General features: G+C 34.5%; 3 protein-coding genes across 3 annotated transcripts in view; 2 read left to right on the top strand and 1 right to left on the bottom strand.

Annotated features, from left to right (window-relative positions):
* The window catches only part of LOC112047762 (MKI67 FHA domain-interacting nucleolar phosphoprotein-like), a 191,494-nt gene that overhangs the window by 121,419 nt on the left and 50,699 nt on the right, over nucleotides 1-19,376 (bottom strand). The window lies entirely within an intron of this gene.
* On the top strand, nucleotides 728-2,855 carry LOC112047787 (dynactin subunit 6). The gene is made up of 4 exons (XM_024085027.2): nucleotides 728-951; nucleotides 1,060-1,230; nucleotides 1,714-1,886; nucleotides 2,480-2,855. The coding sequence occupies exons 1-4, from the start codon at nucleotides 941-943 to the stop codon at nucleotides 2,695-2,697; spliced, it is 573 nt and encodes a 190-aa protein (XP_023940795.1). The 5' UTR covers nucleotides 728-940; the 3' UTR covers nucleotides 2,698-2,855.
* The window catches only part of LOC112047765 (phosphatidylinositol 4-kinase beta), a 61,753-nt gene continuing 46,295 nt past the window's right edge, over nucleotides 3,919-19,376 (top strand). The window contains exon 1 of the mRNA XM_052884685.1: nucleotides 3,919-4,452. Coding sequence (XP_052740645.1) covers nucleotides 4,364-4,452 — 89 coding nt within the window. The 5' untranslated portion in view covers nucleotides 3,919-4,363. The remainder of the gene's footprint in view (nucleotides 4,453-19,376) is intronic.

The raw sequence follows: 19,376 nt of genomic DNA, 5'->3' as shown, positions 1-19,376 counted from the left end.
TTCACTTTGGTTTCTGAGTTCACATTTTTAGGAAGCCCGCTGGGCCCCGCCACTTTTAATACTATTTTAACTGTTGAAAAATAACTACAAAGAAAATATTATTACATGCAAGTACGAAAACATTTGCAAAAAAGCAAGACTTTCAAACACATGAAGTAGTGATCCGAACGGAAAAACCGTTAAAATAATGATCACGTACTATTTTCAAATTAAATTTGAAATATTTACATAATTTAACGTTAATTACATTAACGTTGTATGTTACAACGTAATAATTACAACGTAATAAAATATAAAGTACTCACAGCGAATTCACTTCACTTATTACACTTTATCTTGCAATGTCGGGTACCAACTGATTGCAAGATGTTGCTTCGACGGTAAACAAAACGCCAATGATCTAAAGTCGCGCTCAGCGATTTACGAAACTTCCCGAGCCCGACACCGCCAGGTGGCGCCACATAGCCAGACGTGACGTCAATAAAAGTACGAAAACTGGTAAGAAATCGACGGAAACGGAAATGCTACTCTCAATATAAAGTTTCCAGTTACGGTCAATATTTTAATACCTGGCTTAAGATTACCTCAGAATTCTGCTGGTCAAAGTGCCTTAAAGCGCCATCTATTGAGCAAATAGGTAATTAAGGAGGCATATGCAATTTGTACTGAGGTCGTAATGTACAGACTGATTACACCCTGGAGTGAGCTTTTCACTTAAAGTGTCAACTGTCAAGTGTCATTGTCAAAATCAAAATTCAAAATTGAATTTACTTGAAAAACAAAATCCTGTAAAATATTTAATTAAATTACACTTGTAAAACATTTTATTAGGCATTGACTCTTGACTATTATATATAATAGAGTATTTCACTTTTTAAATCACGTCAATTAACGTGGCGACTCTTTAGTACCATTGTATTCATTAAATACTGCATTTACTATGGCACAAAAGTAAGTTTTCAAAGGCAACTATAATAAATCTTTTTAATAAGATACTAATCCAAGTTAAGAATAAGGCGATGAAACATGTACTTCTTAAAAAAAAAAAATTCATTCCAGTATTAAAATCTTACCTGGGGCTACGGTATGTGAAGATTGTACACTAGAGGGTGACATTACTATTGGCGGTGGCACAGTAGTTCATCCAAGAGTCACCATCATTGCAGAAGGAGGACCCATTATTATTGCAGAGTATTGTATTATTGAAGAATATTCCACAATAATACACAAGTAATAAACATCTTACTTACTCATACTCATACATACATAATTATGATTATTTAAGTTATGACTCATTTATGTTAATGTAATCTTCACAAACTCAGGGTTTGTCGGAGGTTTCATTTATTATAGTGAATAATGAAGAATGATACAAGGAATAATAATAAATAAAATCAATATTTAATACAGTAGAAAAATTGTTCAATGTACTTACAACTCCTATAGTAAATACCAACTCCTTCATCTAATGAACTGATTTTCATGCAGTTTGTATACAATTAGGGCAAACAAGTTATTCAAAACACCATTTTATGTGGTCAGTTAAGCCAATATCTACTATTTACAAACCAAATTTCTTTAAAAATATGTAAATGTTTTAATTCATGGATTAGCCATGGAACTTGATAATATTATGTAAGCTTGAAACTTAAGCTAATGTAAATCCTGATTAATAATGAGAGTTTAATTATTATGCATTATGTTATTTTTTAGGAAAAGCGATAAACAAGAGAACCCTCCTAAACCTCTCTTCATTGGGGCTCACAATGTCTTTGAAGTTGGCTGCAAGTTGGAGTCACCATTTGGGCATATTGGTGAAAGCAATGTTTTTGAATGCAAATCATATGTTGGTGTTGATGTGAAAATTGGCAGTGGCTGTGTAATTGGTAATGTTTGAACTATATTCTTAAACTAAACTTAGCTGTTGCCAAGTAACAACTTGGTTCATCATCATCATCATCATCATTATCATCATTATGATTATTCATACTGGTCCAATGCGGATTGGCAGACTTCACACACACAGAGAATTGAGAAAATTCTCTGGTCAACCAAAGCTTCAAACTTTCACACTTCGGTTCACTTTTTAATAATTACTGTAATTAGTTCTGCAGGGCATTGTTGCCAGTGAGATTGTAGGTGCTAGGGTTTAACACCCAAGTCTCAGATTGAGTAAGACTGATATATCCTACAACATGATACTAGTAGAAGTGCCCTGAAAGTGGTTCTCTTACATCTCGTCAACTGTTACTGTAATTAATAATTTAATTTGTATTGTTTTCATACATAATATATTAGAAATGTGAAAGTGAGTTTGTTTGTTTGTTATGCTTGAACACTAAACCAGTTTTAATACTTCAATGGAAGGCATAGTAAATAATATTTTTAATGCATAACATACAACTTATAATTAATATTTTTTATTCACCTAATTTATAAATGAATAAAGTAATTAATTTTGAAAAACCATACTTTTCAGGTGCAGCATGTCAGTTGACAGTACCACAATCATTACCAGACAACACAGTTATCTGGGGTTCTGAACACCACAACAGAGAAGCATTGGAGAAGCAGCCATCACAACTTTTACAACTTGATTTTCTCAGCAAAGTTATGCCTAACTATCACAGATTAAGGAAACCTAATTTACATAAACGTCAACCTTCAAGGCCATCTCAAGAGGGTGCAAAAGTATAAATGTTTAAAAAGATCTTTAGGCATAATTTTATTATATCCTCTCCTTTCAATGAGGTCCTATGGCCTGGGCTGTTAACATAGGCTAATAAAGATGATTATAGGTACTTAAGATAACATAAAAATATTTATTGCTTAAATAAACCTACTTAAAAACTTCATACACTGTGCTATTTTAATTGCTTGTGTTTTTAACAATTATTATTTACTTATCTATTATCTTACTTTTTTCTTAAAAGATTAGTCTTTCTATTTACTTCTCAGCTATGTATCTAAAGTCTATTTTTTTTAAAGCAGAGACTGAAATGACATTTAGATACGTCAAACATAAAAATAATGTGACCAGCTTAAAAAGAATAAGGTTGTCCCAACGATTCTGATTCGATTAAAATCGATAAAAACAATACAATGATACATGAGAAATAAAATAAATGTACAAAATGTGTAATTATGATATTAATAAAGTCACCGACATAGCTCAACGTGTCGCAAAGCTGAAGTGGCGAAGGGAGACATAGTTCGAAGAGCCGATGGTTGTTACGGTCCCAAGGTGCTGGATAGACGACCCTGCTCTAGAAAATGCAGTGTTGGTCGACCCCCCACTAGGTGGACTGACGACATCAAGCGAGTCGCAGGTATTAGCTATTATATGCAGGCGGCTAAGGATCGTGATGTTTGAAAGTCCCTACAAAAGGCCTATGTCCTGCAGTGGACGTCCATCGGCTGATATGACGATGATGATGAACATACCGATAATAATTCTTATACGTTTTTTACAGCTTATAAATTACTTTATGCTATCCAATAATTAATAGTTTGCAAGAAATACTTTTCATCGTAATGGAATTAAAAATACAATTTATTGAATACATTGATAAAATCGTGAATTAGTTAAATATTTTCATCAATAATAATAAATTTTTTGGTCCTTAATTGACAAATCAATACTAAGCTATCATTTAATTCCTTAATATCGATTTTGTGACGTCCCTATTTACTGCATATAAAAATTAGGCAACACATGAAACGTCATTTTTGTCTCTGTAGAGAAAAAACATACTCTACGCTTCTCAGTCTAAGATTATTTTTTTTTTACAGCCCTGGATACCAGTATTTTAGGACTTGTCTATGCTTGACCACAGAAAAAATATTTTGTATTGACTCAAGTCAGTGAAAAAAAATCACGATTAGAGGTCTGTGATCCAATCCCATTCATTCATTCAATCTCAATCCAAATATTATAATTCATTTTATTTGTGTGTGATTTTGTAATTCTTCCAAATTATTAAACTGAACTGCAAATTATGAGTAATGAACGTTTTCTCAAATTAATTTTTAAATCGCTTTTGTTGTATACCATTTAATATATAATTTCCTGAGTCGTATTATTTTAATAATAATAGCTCAGTACTGGTTACAAACTTTCCAATATTCTGTTCTCGGTAGTTTTTACGTATTGTACGTGAGATTAATAAAATACATACTTTAAATGATCGTGAAACGATAAATCTGCGCGTTGGTGTTAAACTTACACTTGCATTTTGTGTGTACTTTAATTTAATTGCAGTAAGCATTTACGTGCCCTCCCGACGCCATGTTGCTATTTACACTTTGAATTTTACGGAGTTTTGTTATGGGTATTGTGTTGTGAGTAAAATAGTGCGTGAGTATGTTGGAAAATGTTCCTATACACGGAAGCCGCAGTGATATTAAAAGCAAACCCCCAACCCATCAACGAAACCTCAGCTTGGATTTTAGGTGAGTTGTGGAAAGCTTTCTTACTTGATGACTAATTTTATGATAATTCATATCAGCCTAATTAACTGTAACTTCACAAAAATAGCTATGAAATTGAACTTTTAGACGAAAATAATATGCCAGTGTGTGTGCTACTTAGATAATAGGCATATGGAATATGGAAAAGTATTACTTGTAATGAAGAGTTGGTAATATTGTTTGTTACTATAGTCCACAACTTTAGGCTTTTTACACAACAATATCACTGCTCAAAAAGGTTCTTTTAGGCGACACTTTTCGTTTCGATTCACATACATTTTATTTTTAATAATAAGCTTTACGGCTCTGGGTTCTAGCCCTTTTGAGCCCGGATTCACATACAATTAATTAATTATCTTGGACTAATTATAGAAGGACCTGCCTCGCAAGACGTTACCTCTCTGTCAATCAATCAACGATCTAACGCGTGTATACTTATATCGTATCGATGTTTCATTGTTGTAATCGTTTTCGTCGACTGAAAAAACTCCCTAATCATTCCGGTTTGTGTAGTAAGTAGTTCAATGGCATGAAAAATGGTCAATAACTTCTAATTCACTAAAAGATGATGTGACGTTCGATTTCAGTTTCACCTGATGGTAAGCGATGATGCAATCTAAGATTTTTTTTTTATTGTTTACAAGTTAGCCCTTGACTACAATCTCACCTGATGGTAAGTGATGATGTAGTCTTAGATGGAAGCGGGCTAACTTGTAAGGAGGAGGATGAAAATCCACACCCCTTTCGGTTACGGCATCATACTGGAACGCTAAATCGCTCGGCGGTACGTCTTTGCCGGTAGGGTGGTAACTAGCCACGGCCGAAGCCTTCCACCAGCCAGACCTGGTCCAATTAAGAAAACCTCAATCAGCCCAGTCAGGAATCCAACCCAGGACCTCCTTCTTGTAAATCCACCGCGCATACCACTGCGCCACGGAGGTCATCAAAAACATAATTATAATAAATAATAAATTTGTAATAAAAACAAGCATATCTAAAAGAAAAATAGATACTATTCTTCTAACGAACGAACAAACAGCAAAACATCGATCCATTAATTTAATATTCTGTGTACATATTATATTATTCTTGTTAAATATTTTATTATTTATTTTTGTTAAATATTATCGATGACTGAGTTTATTACCTCGTACCCTTCAAAAAACGACAGACAATTTTGTTGCTGCATTTGGGTGCGATCCATTTCTAATTCCTCTATGTTAAATATATAGAGTTTGCACAAAAACAATACAAACGACATAAAAAGAACCCAAGCAGACATGAGTCACAAACCATTATGAAAAATAAAGATATTGAGTTTTATGGGTATTAAATGTGCATTTATAAAATTAAATTATAACTTTAATTATTTTATAAATGTCGTATTTTCATATCAAAAGAAGAAAGAAGTTGTAATTAAAACGATGATTTCTTTTATTTTAATGTGAATTTAACCTTTCATTTATTGCAGAATTACCATATACTATGATAATTTTTTTGATTTTGTATTAATAAGTGAAAGAAGATTTGACATTTGACAGTTCACACTTCACAGCACAGAACACTACTTTATTTGCTGTCTATGACTAATACTCCTACTTATATATCAGTATTCGTTAATGATTCGTTAACTAAATCCAGTCTGTCGTGCGTATTTTCTTCCCTTTTAATTTTTGTTATTTCGTTTTGTTCTCGTTTCGTTGTTATTGTTAATTATAGTTTATTTGTTGTTTGTTTACTGTTTTTACCCGACTGCAAGAAGGGTTATGTTTTTCGCGCGTATCTTGTATGTATGTAATATTCTTTATTACCTCATATCTTCCAAACCGTTGAACGGATTTACGTAATTCAGATAACGTTAGATTTGTTTTAATAACCCAAGTGTTCTTAGATAGGTGAAATTAGAAAAAAAAAAACCAACAAGACGACTGTGAGACGCTATAGAATCGGGGTGAAGTTTTTTTTTTGTGAATATTGCAACTTGCGAATCAAATTCAAGGGATTTTTGTGAGAATTTCAAAATAGTATATCATGGCCATGTTAAAAAAACTACAATTAGGAAAACGTTATTTATTAATTCTAATATTAATTAAGTCTATACATAATACGCGAGGCGGACGACTATAAGGTGCGAGGTTTATGAAGTGTAGTTATAAAACACCTAAAATAGACTAAAAGAAATATATTGATTATAAAAATCGGACAAGTGCGAGTCGGATTCGGCCACCGAGGGTTGCGTAGATTTTTTGAATATTTACTTAATTTCGGTTGGACTTAGGTATACATTATCGTACTTTGTAACAAACGTAACCAATAAATCCGAAATTCACCATCTATCGTAACTAAAAAGTGTGAAATAAATTAATTAATTAAACAAATATAAAAACCCGGCATAAATGATATAAAAATTGATCAAACTAAAGTCGGGACCTAATAAAAAATGTAGACGAAATTCTATTTAATGTAATAGGTCCCGACTGTTTTCTAATTGTTTTCTACACTTCTGGACTGAGCTTTTTTTTTCTTTTCAGTTTTTTTTATCATTTATGCAGTCGGGTTTTTTATCAGTTTAATTAATTAATTTTATTTAGTTTAGTACGAAAATTAGTGAACCGGAGCCTGGTACTAGCCGGAGCAGTTATTCCGCGTTGCTATTGTTTCCGTCACCAAAAAAGAAACGTACGAATCAATCACCCTTATCGTCCTCCGAGAAAACCGTTTTGATTAATGTGTTTAAATATGTCGAGGAAACCTTATGCTTGCTTCTACATAATAAAGAAACAAAACTATAAGAGTTCTTTATTGCCTACGGAACCCTTAATATAAGTGAAGCATTATCTGTTTGATAAATAACAGGATATATTATATAGGAATATAGAATTAAAAAAATATTTGTTTACCACAGGAAGTTTTATTTCATGATAATATTCGTAAATAATGATAAAATGTTGAGCACTTCTGAGTCAGCTGTTTTTGTTTGTTTACATAGTTTAAAATACCTACTCAATCTGACTATAATTCAAATCTAAATTTAGATATTGAGTGTGGTCAGTGATGGTAACAAAAGCTGTTTTTGGTTCCATAATAATTGGCCAAACTTGTTTTGGATTAAAAAGTGATATCTATCTTCATTTTTTTCTTAAATCTTGTTATGGATGAAACATTGTATAAGACACTTGTTTATATTTAATTTTAATTCGAAATATTACTCTCTTATAACCCATTGTAAAATATGGTGATTCAAAGAATACTTACTTCTTTGGATCATTTGGTTTAGTTGCCTGCAGGATTTATACCATCCTCGCTCCAGCTCAGCAGGCCACCCATGTCCTAATAGCCTCGATGAATGTGGCTGACGAACCAATGTAGGTTACTTGTTGCTCCGTTATGCTGCTGCTGCGTCTAAGCATAACATGAAGCTGTGTCGGTTCATTTTCCTCCATGGAGGCTCTGCACAGAGGAGTGTCAGTCTTTCACTAGAATACATTGTTTCTGGTACTAAGTTCTAATATTCATAATGCCAGGGTGGGTATACATCAGTAGTCTTGATTGAGATAAGATGATGATATTATTAGGGAGATCTACAATTAAAAGCATGTGAATAATTGTAGATCTTTTGTAATTCTGATCTATTTAAAATCCCAGAGGATGCTATATTGAAATCAAGACTGAATATTTTTCCTTTCTTCTAAACAAATTAAACATATTACACTTGTACAGCTTACTGTGCCAAGGGAGAGTAGGACGAAAATATTAATAATGTTATTTTTCGCTTTTTAGTTTTGTGGATATGTTTATGTTTTTGAAGGTGGTTGTATTTTTATTGTTATTTTTAAATCATTTCAACAAAGTCAACTTTTCGTAAATACTTTTGTGTTCGTCACTACTCAGCAATCAGCATTACAATCTCTGAATGATGAATATACCACCAGCCCTATTTTAGGATACAATATTTTTATTCATATTTTTATGGGGCCATCCATTTTAACTATTTATCTAAAAAAAAAGAATTATCAAAACCAGACTACTTTAATCAAAAGTTATGTGTGGTTTTACTTTACAATTAATGGGTAAACAATCAATCATGCCTCCTACCTCTAGGGTAGGATTTTTTTTACTAATTTTATATGGTACCAACTTCAAAATAAAAGGTATATTTCCAATAAAAAATAGAATAACTAAAATCAGACCTCTCAGTAAGAAGTTACTTATGTGTATTCATACATAAAGTATCAAGATTCATTCATACTATGTACAACATAGACTGGTAGGGATAGTATATTGCTGCAATTCATATACATATAGCGGGGGGCCTGGGTAGGCCATGCCCACCCTAGAATGGTCCGTTGTCCATGTTGATGTTCAATGGTTTTTAGAATTCTGAGCTATCCATTTAAAATTCTATGATGGATGCCAAAATAGAAAATATACAAAGAAAGATCAAAAATTATTTTCTTTATTATTATTATAATATAAACATTGTAAACAAAATTTCTATATTGAGTGTCAACTCTGCTTAGCGGCATTTCAGGGGCCTGGCCCAACCTAAGAAATAATCCTAGATATGTCAATGATATCAACAGAGTAAAAGAGCAAAAAAGGTTTTGGACAGTACTGTTACTGTTGTGATGTTACATTATTCAAATGAAGGTGCAGAAGTTCATCATCAACAAGGGTTATGTTCAAATCACAGCTGCATAGGGCAAGGTAAACAGGAAACTGATAAAGGAATGAAGACATATTGTAGCTGCAATTACCTTCAGAAATTCCAAAAACCATTGTTCAAGATTTTAATAAAAAATAACACTCTTGGTTGTGTTAAAGTAGAAAATATCATGTCCCACGTCAGCGGCCATTCTGTCCACATAAGGCCCAGTAGGTCCTGGCCTAAGGCGGCCATTCGTGACAAAATTACATTTTGAATTTTATCACTTTATTTTTTCTTAAAACTTAACACTATCTGACAGGCCTCCTCTACAATTTGTCATTATGAGCAGGTCATCCTCCCATCCTATGCATACTGTAAATTATCTAAATATTGAAGTATACTACCTGTCAGTTACGCTATCACGATTAATTCATTACCAAAGTATTGAGAATTTTAACTAGCTCATCGCTAATGTGGTGTACCAAGTTCAGAGGGCCCATAAACAAGCTACTCGCTGATATCTTGTGGAGTATTGGAATATTGCTATGCTATTACATTTTCAATACATTTCATTTGTCTCCTGAATGTATTGTCGCTTCTGTTCATATAGATTTGTAGCCCCCACCTTGTCAAAATTATTATTTTGACAAGGCTCCAAATCCAAATAATATTAAATTATTATCTAACCGTAAATAAATTTTTCTCTACTTACTTACTAACACTTCATAAATTTGAAATTTCTTTTGTTATTTATCATTGATCCTGATAATTTCATACTGTTTATTTGTTGTGTTATTACCTAATTAGACTTCCTTCAAAGATTTAACAACAGTTACTTAATGGTTATTAATTACAAAAGGAGTTTGTTATTGTTTACAGAGGCTATCAACAGCATGATTAGGGCTTATAACTGTCGCCTAATTTAAGTTAAAATTGTGCCTACTATTTGTTTATGTTGTGACCATAAAGACCTACATTAAATTAGGGCTCAATCAAATTATTATAAACGTAGTACATTCTTTTAAGATCAGGTGAATGGACGGGACCGAAAGTAAAAGTTGCCCATGCGCGGACCAACGGCGGATAGCGGCACCCGATTTCCTGCCGTTCTTAACTTGTAAAGCCGGGTCCACATTTACATCAGTCGCCTGATGAGATAACCATTCATCTTACAGTTAAAGCCTCTTATTGTTGACGCTCTTCAGGAATCCCCAATAAAGCGCCCATTGAAATCTGTCTCTTTTGATTAAAATTATTTATCTGAAAATACCAGACTCTACATGGAACAGGCCATATCGTGTATCGTGGTATCAGAGCCGAGTATCAACTGTGTATAATGACTGCGTATTATTATTACCCATCCCTATTAACAGTTTACGATACGCGTTGGCGATACGGATACAGTGATCGACAGCGGAAGCGCTAGACAAACCGTTGACGTTATCGGCGACAAACTTCAAAGAAAGACCCGTGAGTTGAAAGGTCAAGTCCCAGTTAAAAAGAATATGTTAAGCTCGCTGCATACGCAGCGTGTTAAGTATATCTCGTCCGGGATAGTACGTCAAGTTTAGGAAATATGTACAAACATTTGTTTACCAAAATATAGTCACAAACGAGACGGCGCCGTGTTTAAACAATACCACGTCCCGTCGCTCGCCAGTCAAAAAGTAAATATTAAAGCTCACAGCATACATAACGTGTTATATCTCGTACGGGATCATACGAAGACTTTTGGAAATATGTCCAAACATTTATTTATTAAAATATCGTCACGGACACAAACGGGAGGTCTACATCTTAAACTCGCTTCGTATGCAACGATCTTTAATCTGTCTTCAAAGCAACAATTCGACAAGTATACTGTGATTCGACTATCGCGGACGTCTTTCGCCAATGGTGATCGATTCGGTATCGGGCAAAATGATAATGTGGATCCGGCTTTACGTTCGCTAAGCCTGTCTATTTACGTATAACATTCACACGTTTTTAATATACCTTAGGTAATTTTTAAAGCGATTTTTTTTGTAGTATGTATTCATTTGTTGGTCTATGGAATGCAGGCTCTGCGTATTTGCGATGCTAAGTCAACTGCAACAGAACTGCATATAAAGTGCAGTGTTACAGTTGGCTTGCTCTTGAAATGTAGTAAATGTAAAGAAACTGTTTTGATTTACTTACTTAATTAGTCACTATTTACGTAGTCTTATTTTTTGTATTTGTTATCTTGTTTATTAATTCATACTCCGTCTAAAATCGTGGTCATTTAATTTTCAGGTTTATTTTTTATTTAACCCCCAACGCAAAATCTAGAGGTGTTCAGTTTGACATGTCTGTTTGCAACATCGTAGCTTGTGAACTTGTTAGATAACGAATGGGCCGATTACGATGCGATTTTGTTGTTAGAAAGCTAACGTGATCGTAATACTATCAACGATAAGGATTGATAGACTATAAAAAATATGTCGGCGTTTTTCTATTATGATGGAAATAATGGGCTATCAAGGCTCTTATTTATATTATTATTTAGAATACGTAATTAAAATTATGTCAATATGATACAATCATTTTGGAGTAGCTAAGTTTTATGAACAATTGCCGTGTTGCCGATCAATCAAAAACAATTGACTTTTAAAATAGAATGTGAGCGACCTCCATTAAGCCAATGCGCGTTGGACCGACCAAGGCCTTTTTCATTGTGATTTTATATGTTTAGCTATTAGAACATTGCCAGAAATGCATACATGTACATGACCTTACGTTTAGATAAGTAACTACCGCTTGAGCATCTCTAAACTGTTAACTGTTTTGTGCGTGAACCAGCTAGCCTATTTGCTAATTTGGTCTTTATTAACAACCTATTAAAATAAACATCAAATCAACTGACAAATGTCATCAACCTACTGTATGATATCCACGAAGGGTTGCCATTAGGCACAGGATGACATTTGTTACATGGAATCTCAATTTAAACTAACATTTATGTCAAAGTTATTGAATTAGTCTGCTGAAAGAGCGTTAGCAAACCAGACATATTATACCTATAGTTATCATAGTATTTGTATAGTGTGTGTGTTATCAAGTACATTCGTATATCTACATAGCGTAACTACCTACTTAATAATTATACTGCTCTTTAGTAGCTAAAGTCACGTAGGAAATCTTTGGAATACCTAAGGGTACCTTGTATACATATATAATACACTAGCTGACGCCGCGCGGTTTAACCCGCGTGGTTCCCGTTCCTGTTGGGATACGGGGATAATATATAGCCTATAGCCTTCCTTAAAAATTGGGCTATTTAACACTGAAAGAATTTTTCAAATCGTACCAGTAATTCCTGAGATTAGCGCGCAAACTCTTCAACTTTATAATATTAGTATAGATAACTCGCAAGTCTTTAAGATTACGGGAATGCTTAATTAACTATGATGACCCAGTCAGTGTCAATCAGCGATGGCATCCATGGAATGCAGCAAGGCGCGATGTACAATCTAGCCAATTACTCGGAACGGCCACTTATTATTGACCCATTTAAAATTGAAAGAATCTGTTTTCATGCTCATAAGGCTGTAGCACAGAATACATTTTTTTTTTCATTCCCTACAAGTTAGGCCTTGACCACAATCTCACCTGATGGTAAGTGATGATGTAATCTAAGATGATAGCGCGCTAACTTGTTAGGAGAAGGTAGACAATCCGGACCCCTTTCGGTTTCTACGCGGCATCGTACAGGAACGCTAAATCGCTTGGCGGTACGTCTTTGACGGTAGGGTGTTAACTAGCCACAGCCGAAGCCACCCACCAGCCAAAAACACATGTACATGTTCATGTACAAGTAGCTGTAGTAATAAATGAAAGATATCGTTCTGATCTTAATATACATAGAATTGTGAAAGTAGTAGACGTCCACCAAGAAAGGAGTTTGCGAGAGGGCCGAATTAAGGAGGTCTAAGGGCGGACGAAGTCGCCGGCGTCCTCTAGTCCTTTTTAAGCCTTAATAATGGTAAAACCATCATCATTAATTATTTATCAGCTATTTAAAAGGCCCACGGCCCACACAAGGTCCCCCTGTAGGAGAAGGGATATAGAGCTTCGACTCATCACCCTACCAGCGGCGAACATACATCCATACAGGCTGATTCCTGCCGGGTTACCTTTTAAAAATTTCATTTTAATAACGTAATGAATATTTAGGTATGGATGTATGAGAAACCGGAGTTTGTATCAAGCGTTTGAATTTCCTTTCCATTGAGTTACCTTCGTCAAAATTCCACCCTTCGCCACTGCACCCTACTCCAATGCGGGTTGGCGGCTTAGGGTCATAATGTTAAACTCTTATATGATCACTATTATAAGATACTAGCGGACTCGCTCAAGCTTCGCTTTGACTTATTAATTTATTTATTTGCACTTCTTCCCTATTCCTACCTTACACTACCATACTCCTACCCCTACCCCTACCCTACCTCTACTCTACCCCTACCCTACCCTACCCTACAACTACCCTACCACTACCCTACCCCTACCCTATCCCTATACCATAAACCTACCCTACCACTACCCTACCCTACCCCTACCCTACCGCTACCCTGCCCCTACCCTATCCCTATACCATACCCCTACCCTACCACTACCCTATCCTAGGATTTAGGGGTTTGAAAAATAGATGTTGGCCGATTCTCAGACCTACTGAATATGCACAAAAAATTTCATCAAAATCGGTCGAGCCGTTTCGGAGGAGTTCAAGTTCGAACACCGCGACACGAGAATTTTATATATTAGATTAATGATTGTGATCCAAAGTTACATACGTCAACCACTGGAAGAATAAGGTTTTTTAAAATTATTTAATTAATACAAATGCGTAAATTGAAATTATACAAATTTTAATATGTATGATGTAATTGTAATTCTTATTAATGTAAGCAGCAAGTGCGTCACGATAATTTAATAAATTCATTTATTAATACTCCCATTACCGGATAAAAAAAATACATGAAGCCTTGATTTGATTACGTTCACCGTCATAGGATACCTATTTGGATTAATATCAGATCCGCGTTGAACGCAATTACAATACGATATTCTCTTGTTATTATCACGTTCCCACCTCTAATATTAATTAAACAGCATAGATAATGATGGATTAGTTTACCCATTTTCCTTGTAAAATCGATATTTGTTTACAATAATTTAGTTTATAATAACGGGATACCCGCGATTTTACCCGCATAGTTAACGTTCCGTGGAAATATGGGTAAACAGAGACATGCCACTCACAAACAGTGGCGTGCACACCATAAATGCAAAAATGCCCTGCCTACCCTAAAAACTCATTACAAACCTGTAATGCGATAGCATTTTTTCATTACCAATAGTGCATACTCTAGTTATAACCCTGTGCACGCCACTGCTCACAAATAGCTGAATATTTATATATAATATAATATAATTCGTAATGGTAGACGTCCACAGATCCGCATCGTACATATCGGACCCATCGAATCAAACGGATTTTTAAGAGCGCGCAGCGCGTCGGTACGATATGGATAAAATTCGAAGCGCAAACGAGACGCCGAATTATGACTTTCACGTGAGTGAAAAGCACGGAGCAATTGACGCGCGACGCAAATTTTATGACGTGAGCGCCAAAACCATTTTTACCTAATTGCAAGTAAATTAAACAACATAACGAAAAACAAAATGATAAATACCTAATTTTCTATACAAAAAAAAAATTTAAGAAAATAAGTTTGCTTTTCCAAAGCAAAATGTGAGCAAAACGTATTTTTCAAGAAAATAAACTATCGAGAAAAGTTTTACAAATTGTGTATTTTGTATAGTCATAACGAAGCTAACACTTCGAAATATCATTTACCCAAATATCAGGCTCCTAACTTTTCCAGAATCTAAGATCCAGAACCATTTGTAACCACCAAATTACATATTGCACACTCTTAATTTTACGGTAGATAAAATCCGTTCGATGCGACTTTGGGTAATCTACTCGTATACTGCTCGTATCTATACTAATATTATAAAGAGGTAATGTTTGTGGTATTGTAGGGGTTAATCTGACATGAGGTTTACGACTCACGGAGGAGGATTTATTTGTACACCACATAAAAAAGAAACAAACAATAAAATAGTCAATTATTAAATAAAAAGTGCGATACAAAAGGCGACTTTATCGCTTCATAGCGATCTCTTTCAGGCAAGCTTAACTTTAGGAAATATGGCAATAAGAACTGCTGGTGGTATACCTTTAACTACATAAAAATATTAATACATACGAATAATTTCTTACTAATACACATACAATTAATATGTACATAAATAAAAACACAAATTAAACGAATATATTGTACTTTGGAAGTCAAGACAAAAACCAGTTGGTTTTAATGTGATTCGACAACTTTTTTTTAAAAGATAGAGTGACTTTTTGAAGAGTGTCTAAGTAAAGAAATGACTAATGGGTACTTATATCGAGTGGACCAATTCACGAACGTTTTGAGGCCACAATGGACGGAAGCCATCAATCAGCGTGCATAGTTCTCACCCACGGCTGGGGGTTCACTCTTAATAAACTCGTATACAAAAGGCCTTATAAAGCTGTTCTAACTCTTCAAGTTTAATATTTATAATTCCGTTTATTGTGATTTCCGCTTATATTGTGATACTTAAGTAGTATTTGATAGTGGTCGTTAAAGAAGTGATCGTTATCACTAAGCACACCAATCCGCATTGTAACAGCGTGGCGGATCTAAGCTCCATATCTTCTAACCTATAAAAGTCGGTCCCTGGCCTTGGGTCTAATTATGAGTTTATTATTTAGTTTTTCTTTCTTCCGAGAATTAGAGTGCACATCTGCATTACACTTTTTCTCGGCAAACGCGTTCCTTCTAAGGCAACATGGAAACTTAACGTAAGGTGAGATGGTGTCCAAGCGCAAACCCATTTTATAATTAAAACATACATAAAAAAAAATACCGACCGAATTGAGAACCTCCTCCTTTTTGAAGTCGGTTAAAAAATTCGGTAGCATCCCACAGTTAGGAGTTGTTAATGCTACAGAGCACAGCAGTTTATTCATTACGATAAACATCTAATAGTGACCGATAAAGAGTCGGACATTATAATAAGCTCGCTAACCTGAAATTAACAACCTGGAGGGTCTAACCTTCAAATAATCTCTCATATAAAAACAAGGAGAGACCAGCTGGGCCTATTCATTAATTTGGTTTTTATAAACAAGCTATTAAAATAAACATCAAATAAATTAAAAAAAGTCATCTATCTACTGTATGATATCCACGAGCGACGGTTTGTCAGTAACCACCGGATAACATTGCTTACATAGAATCTCAATTTCTTACAATATGTCAACTAATATACGTCAAAGTTAGCGAATTAGCCTCTTGACCCTATAGTAGGCCTTTAAAGTAAGCTAGCAACGATAATTTAATACGTAAGTAGTTATGGTTGATGCTAAAACAATGTAGGAACAAATTTTATAAGTCCAAATCACCTTCAGAAGCCCCGGTTTGCGTAAGAATTAAAAGCGAGCAAGGCCTCGAACATGAGAAACATCTGAGAGCAATCCGGTTAACTACATTAAGTATAGTGTCATTTAAGTACATGAGTAAAGTAATTGTTAATAGGTTTTCCTTACTTAAACACAGTAAATATTTTTTTAATGATTAGTCCGCCCAAGACTCGAATCCAGTACGTTATGATCTGTAGAAACATAGGCTAACTATTAGACCAAGTCCCTAATATCTGATGTCACCCTGTCGTGGGCTTATTAACTCACGATCTCGGGGGCGCCACAAATGATAGACATGATGACACTTAGACTAAAACACCCTTCCAGAACGGCCCTCTAAGCCGATATCAGAGTCTCAGAAGAGACGCCCTTAAAGAGGCGTTCCGCCCATTTATTTTGCTTTTGCCTTCGGGCCCCATCAAGCTATTCTTCTGCGCTTGTCCAAACCCCCCGTTGACGCCGCTGAGGTCCCAATAAGGAACCTACGGCACTTACACAATCAGAATAGAAAATTTATTAGACCAACAACCAATCTTGTAAAACTTTATTTCAAACTAGCGGATGCCCGCGACCTCGTCCGCGTGAAACTCGATGTAAACTTTCAACTACCTCTACCCTACCCCTACCCCTACCATACCCCTATCCCTATCATACCCCTACCCCAAAAAAAAAAGTAAAAAGTATCCTATGTCCTTCTCCTGGCTCTAAACTACTTCCCTGCCAATTTTCAGCTAAATCGGTTCAGCCGTTCTTGAGTTATAAGTGGAGTAACTAACACGACTTTGTTTTATATATATAGATCCTTACTTCATGATTACTAAAACGATTAGGTACTTCATGGTTTTTAAAAGATCGACGCCTCTTATTCATTTAATTCTGTATTCATTATATAACTTGGCTTTACCAGTCCTAGCAACGTAGTCATTCACGATTATAGCTGTTCCGTTACGCATTCCATTTGGTATTTCACTGTATTGTCTGCACAGGAAGAAAACTAATTGCCTATTATTGCTGCCAGAGGAAATTAACTTTTTTTTTATTCAGTTAACTAACGTTGCTGGTAATTACAATGTAAATATGATTACCTATGTATACGTGACGATTTGTTGTATTATAATGGTCTAAGAGTCTGTAATAGCCACACCTTCGTTGCTTTAAGAAAGCTGTTTGTCAAAGTTTGCCAGCCCGGTATGGTACTGTATGCAATTATGTAGTTTATGGTGGCCTTAGAAAGTAGCAGTTAACAAAGGTTTATAATTTTGAATACTTAGTTTAAAGCATTTTTGTTCTTTCTAGTACTAGAAATCATGCCTATAATAGCCAGGCAATTTGTTTGGTACAAATCATACGTCAATAGGCCTAGGGATATGATGCGTCGACATTTCTCGTGCGAGAGAAAGATTTACTGTCGACCAATGACGACGTAATCGAAAATATCGCTCTCTTTCGTGTCATCGCTAAAGAGAGCTATAATATTTTCGATTCCGCCGCTATTCGTCAACATATAGCTGTAAGTATAAACAAACTGTTTGTAACACAAAAAAAGTGTATTAGAAGCATTTTTCTTATGGAGCAGACTGATTCATGTAGGCCTATATTTGAGACCCATAACCTACTTACACTACCATGTTTATATATTTATGAAGCGTCAGTTTTCGTACATCGGCACTTAGAATATTTCAAAATAAATGAAAATCCACGGAAAAGAAATAAGGTTCGGTTATGTCAAACGCAATATAAATTAAAACAGTCATTAAAATCACCTCATGCCATGTGCGTTAAAATATATAACAAATTAGATGAAGGTTTAAAAAACCAAACTACTCGCAATTTTAAAACCAATCTCTTTCGCTGGCTGTGTAGTAAAACATTTTATTCAGTACATGAATTTCTTGCTAATAAATTATAATCATTGTCTGACATTCTAATATTACGACTAATGCTTGACTTTCTTTTAATCTATAATTATTCTATTTTTTAATTATTATTTACCGTGTATTATGTACTCTGACGTAGACTAAATTTCGTTTTGACATTTATTTCAAATTTAAATTGTATCACTAAATTAAAACAATTGTATGATTGTGGGTAAGTAATATATACTCAAACAATCATATAAATTGTAAAATTTGCGCGCCATTTGTATGGCAATACACTGTGACTTTATATTTTGTATGTCCATCTTGTATATTTATTAAGTGTATTAAGGCAAATAAAGTTCATTTCATTTCATTTCATTTCAACAGTATGTCTATTACGAGTATCTCGTGACGAAAGAAGAAAGGTACTAGCACCTCCTAGGCTTAAAGAAACACTTTTAAAAAGTGGCATACATTGTGATTTTTGACGGTATTTCGACATGTAAAAAGCTTTTACAACTAAAAAGTAAACTCAGGAGTAAATTATTTATTTAACACGACGAATGTCTGACTGTTACAGGCTCTTGTATTTCGTGCTCTCTTAAGAAATATTTTTTTTTATATTAAAATATGTACTTACCTATTTATTGAATAATGTTATCTTTACACGTGGTTGTTATTGCAGGCGTTTCGGCCTTTCGTTTTACAATGGCATTGTTTCTACGCTCGCTGCCGCCTACCTATTGTGGGCGCTCAATGAATTTTTGCGTTTATTCAGCTTTTATTTGTCGAAAATTAATCATTTGAAACGTATTGTTTGCGATATTTGTTTTACTCTTGACGACAACTGCGT

Source organism: Bicyclus anynana, chromosome 12 (genome assembly GCF_947172395.1).
Source record: "Bicyclus anynana chromosome 12, ilBicAnyn1.1, whole genome shotgun sequence".
In the NCBI taxonomy this organism is placed as follows: domain Eukaryota; kingdom Metazoa; phylum Arthropoda; class Insecta; order Lepidoptera; family Nymphalidae; genus Bicyclus; species Bicyclus anynana.
Note: the sequence above shows the minus strand (reverse complement) of the source record. Positions and strands in the feature narration are given on the sequence as shown.

Excerpts from the sequence above, each read along its gene's own strand:
- LOC112047787 (XM_024085027.2), top strand. Across the intron at positions 1,231-1,713 it reads TATTCCACAATAATACACAA|GAAAAGCGATAAACAAGAGA; the intron begins GTAATAAACATC and ends GTTATTTTTTAG. Across the intron at positions 1,887-2,479 it reads TGGCAGTGGCTGTGTAATTG|GTGCAGCATGTCAGTTGACA; the intron begins GTAATGTTTGAA and ends CATACTTTTCAG.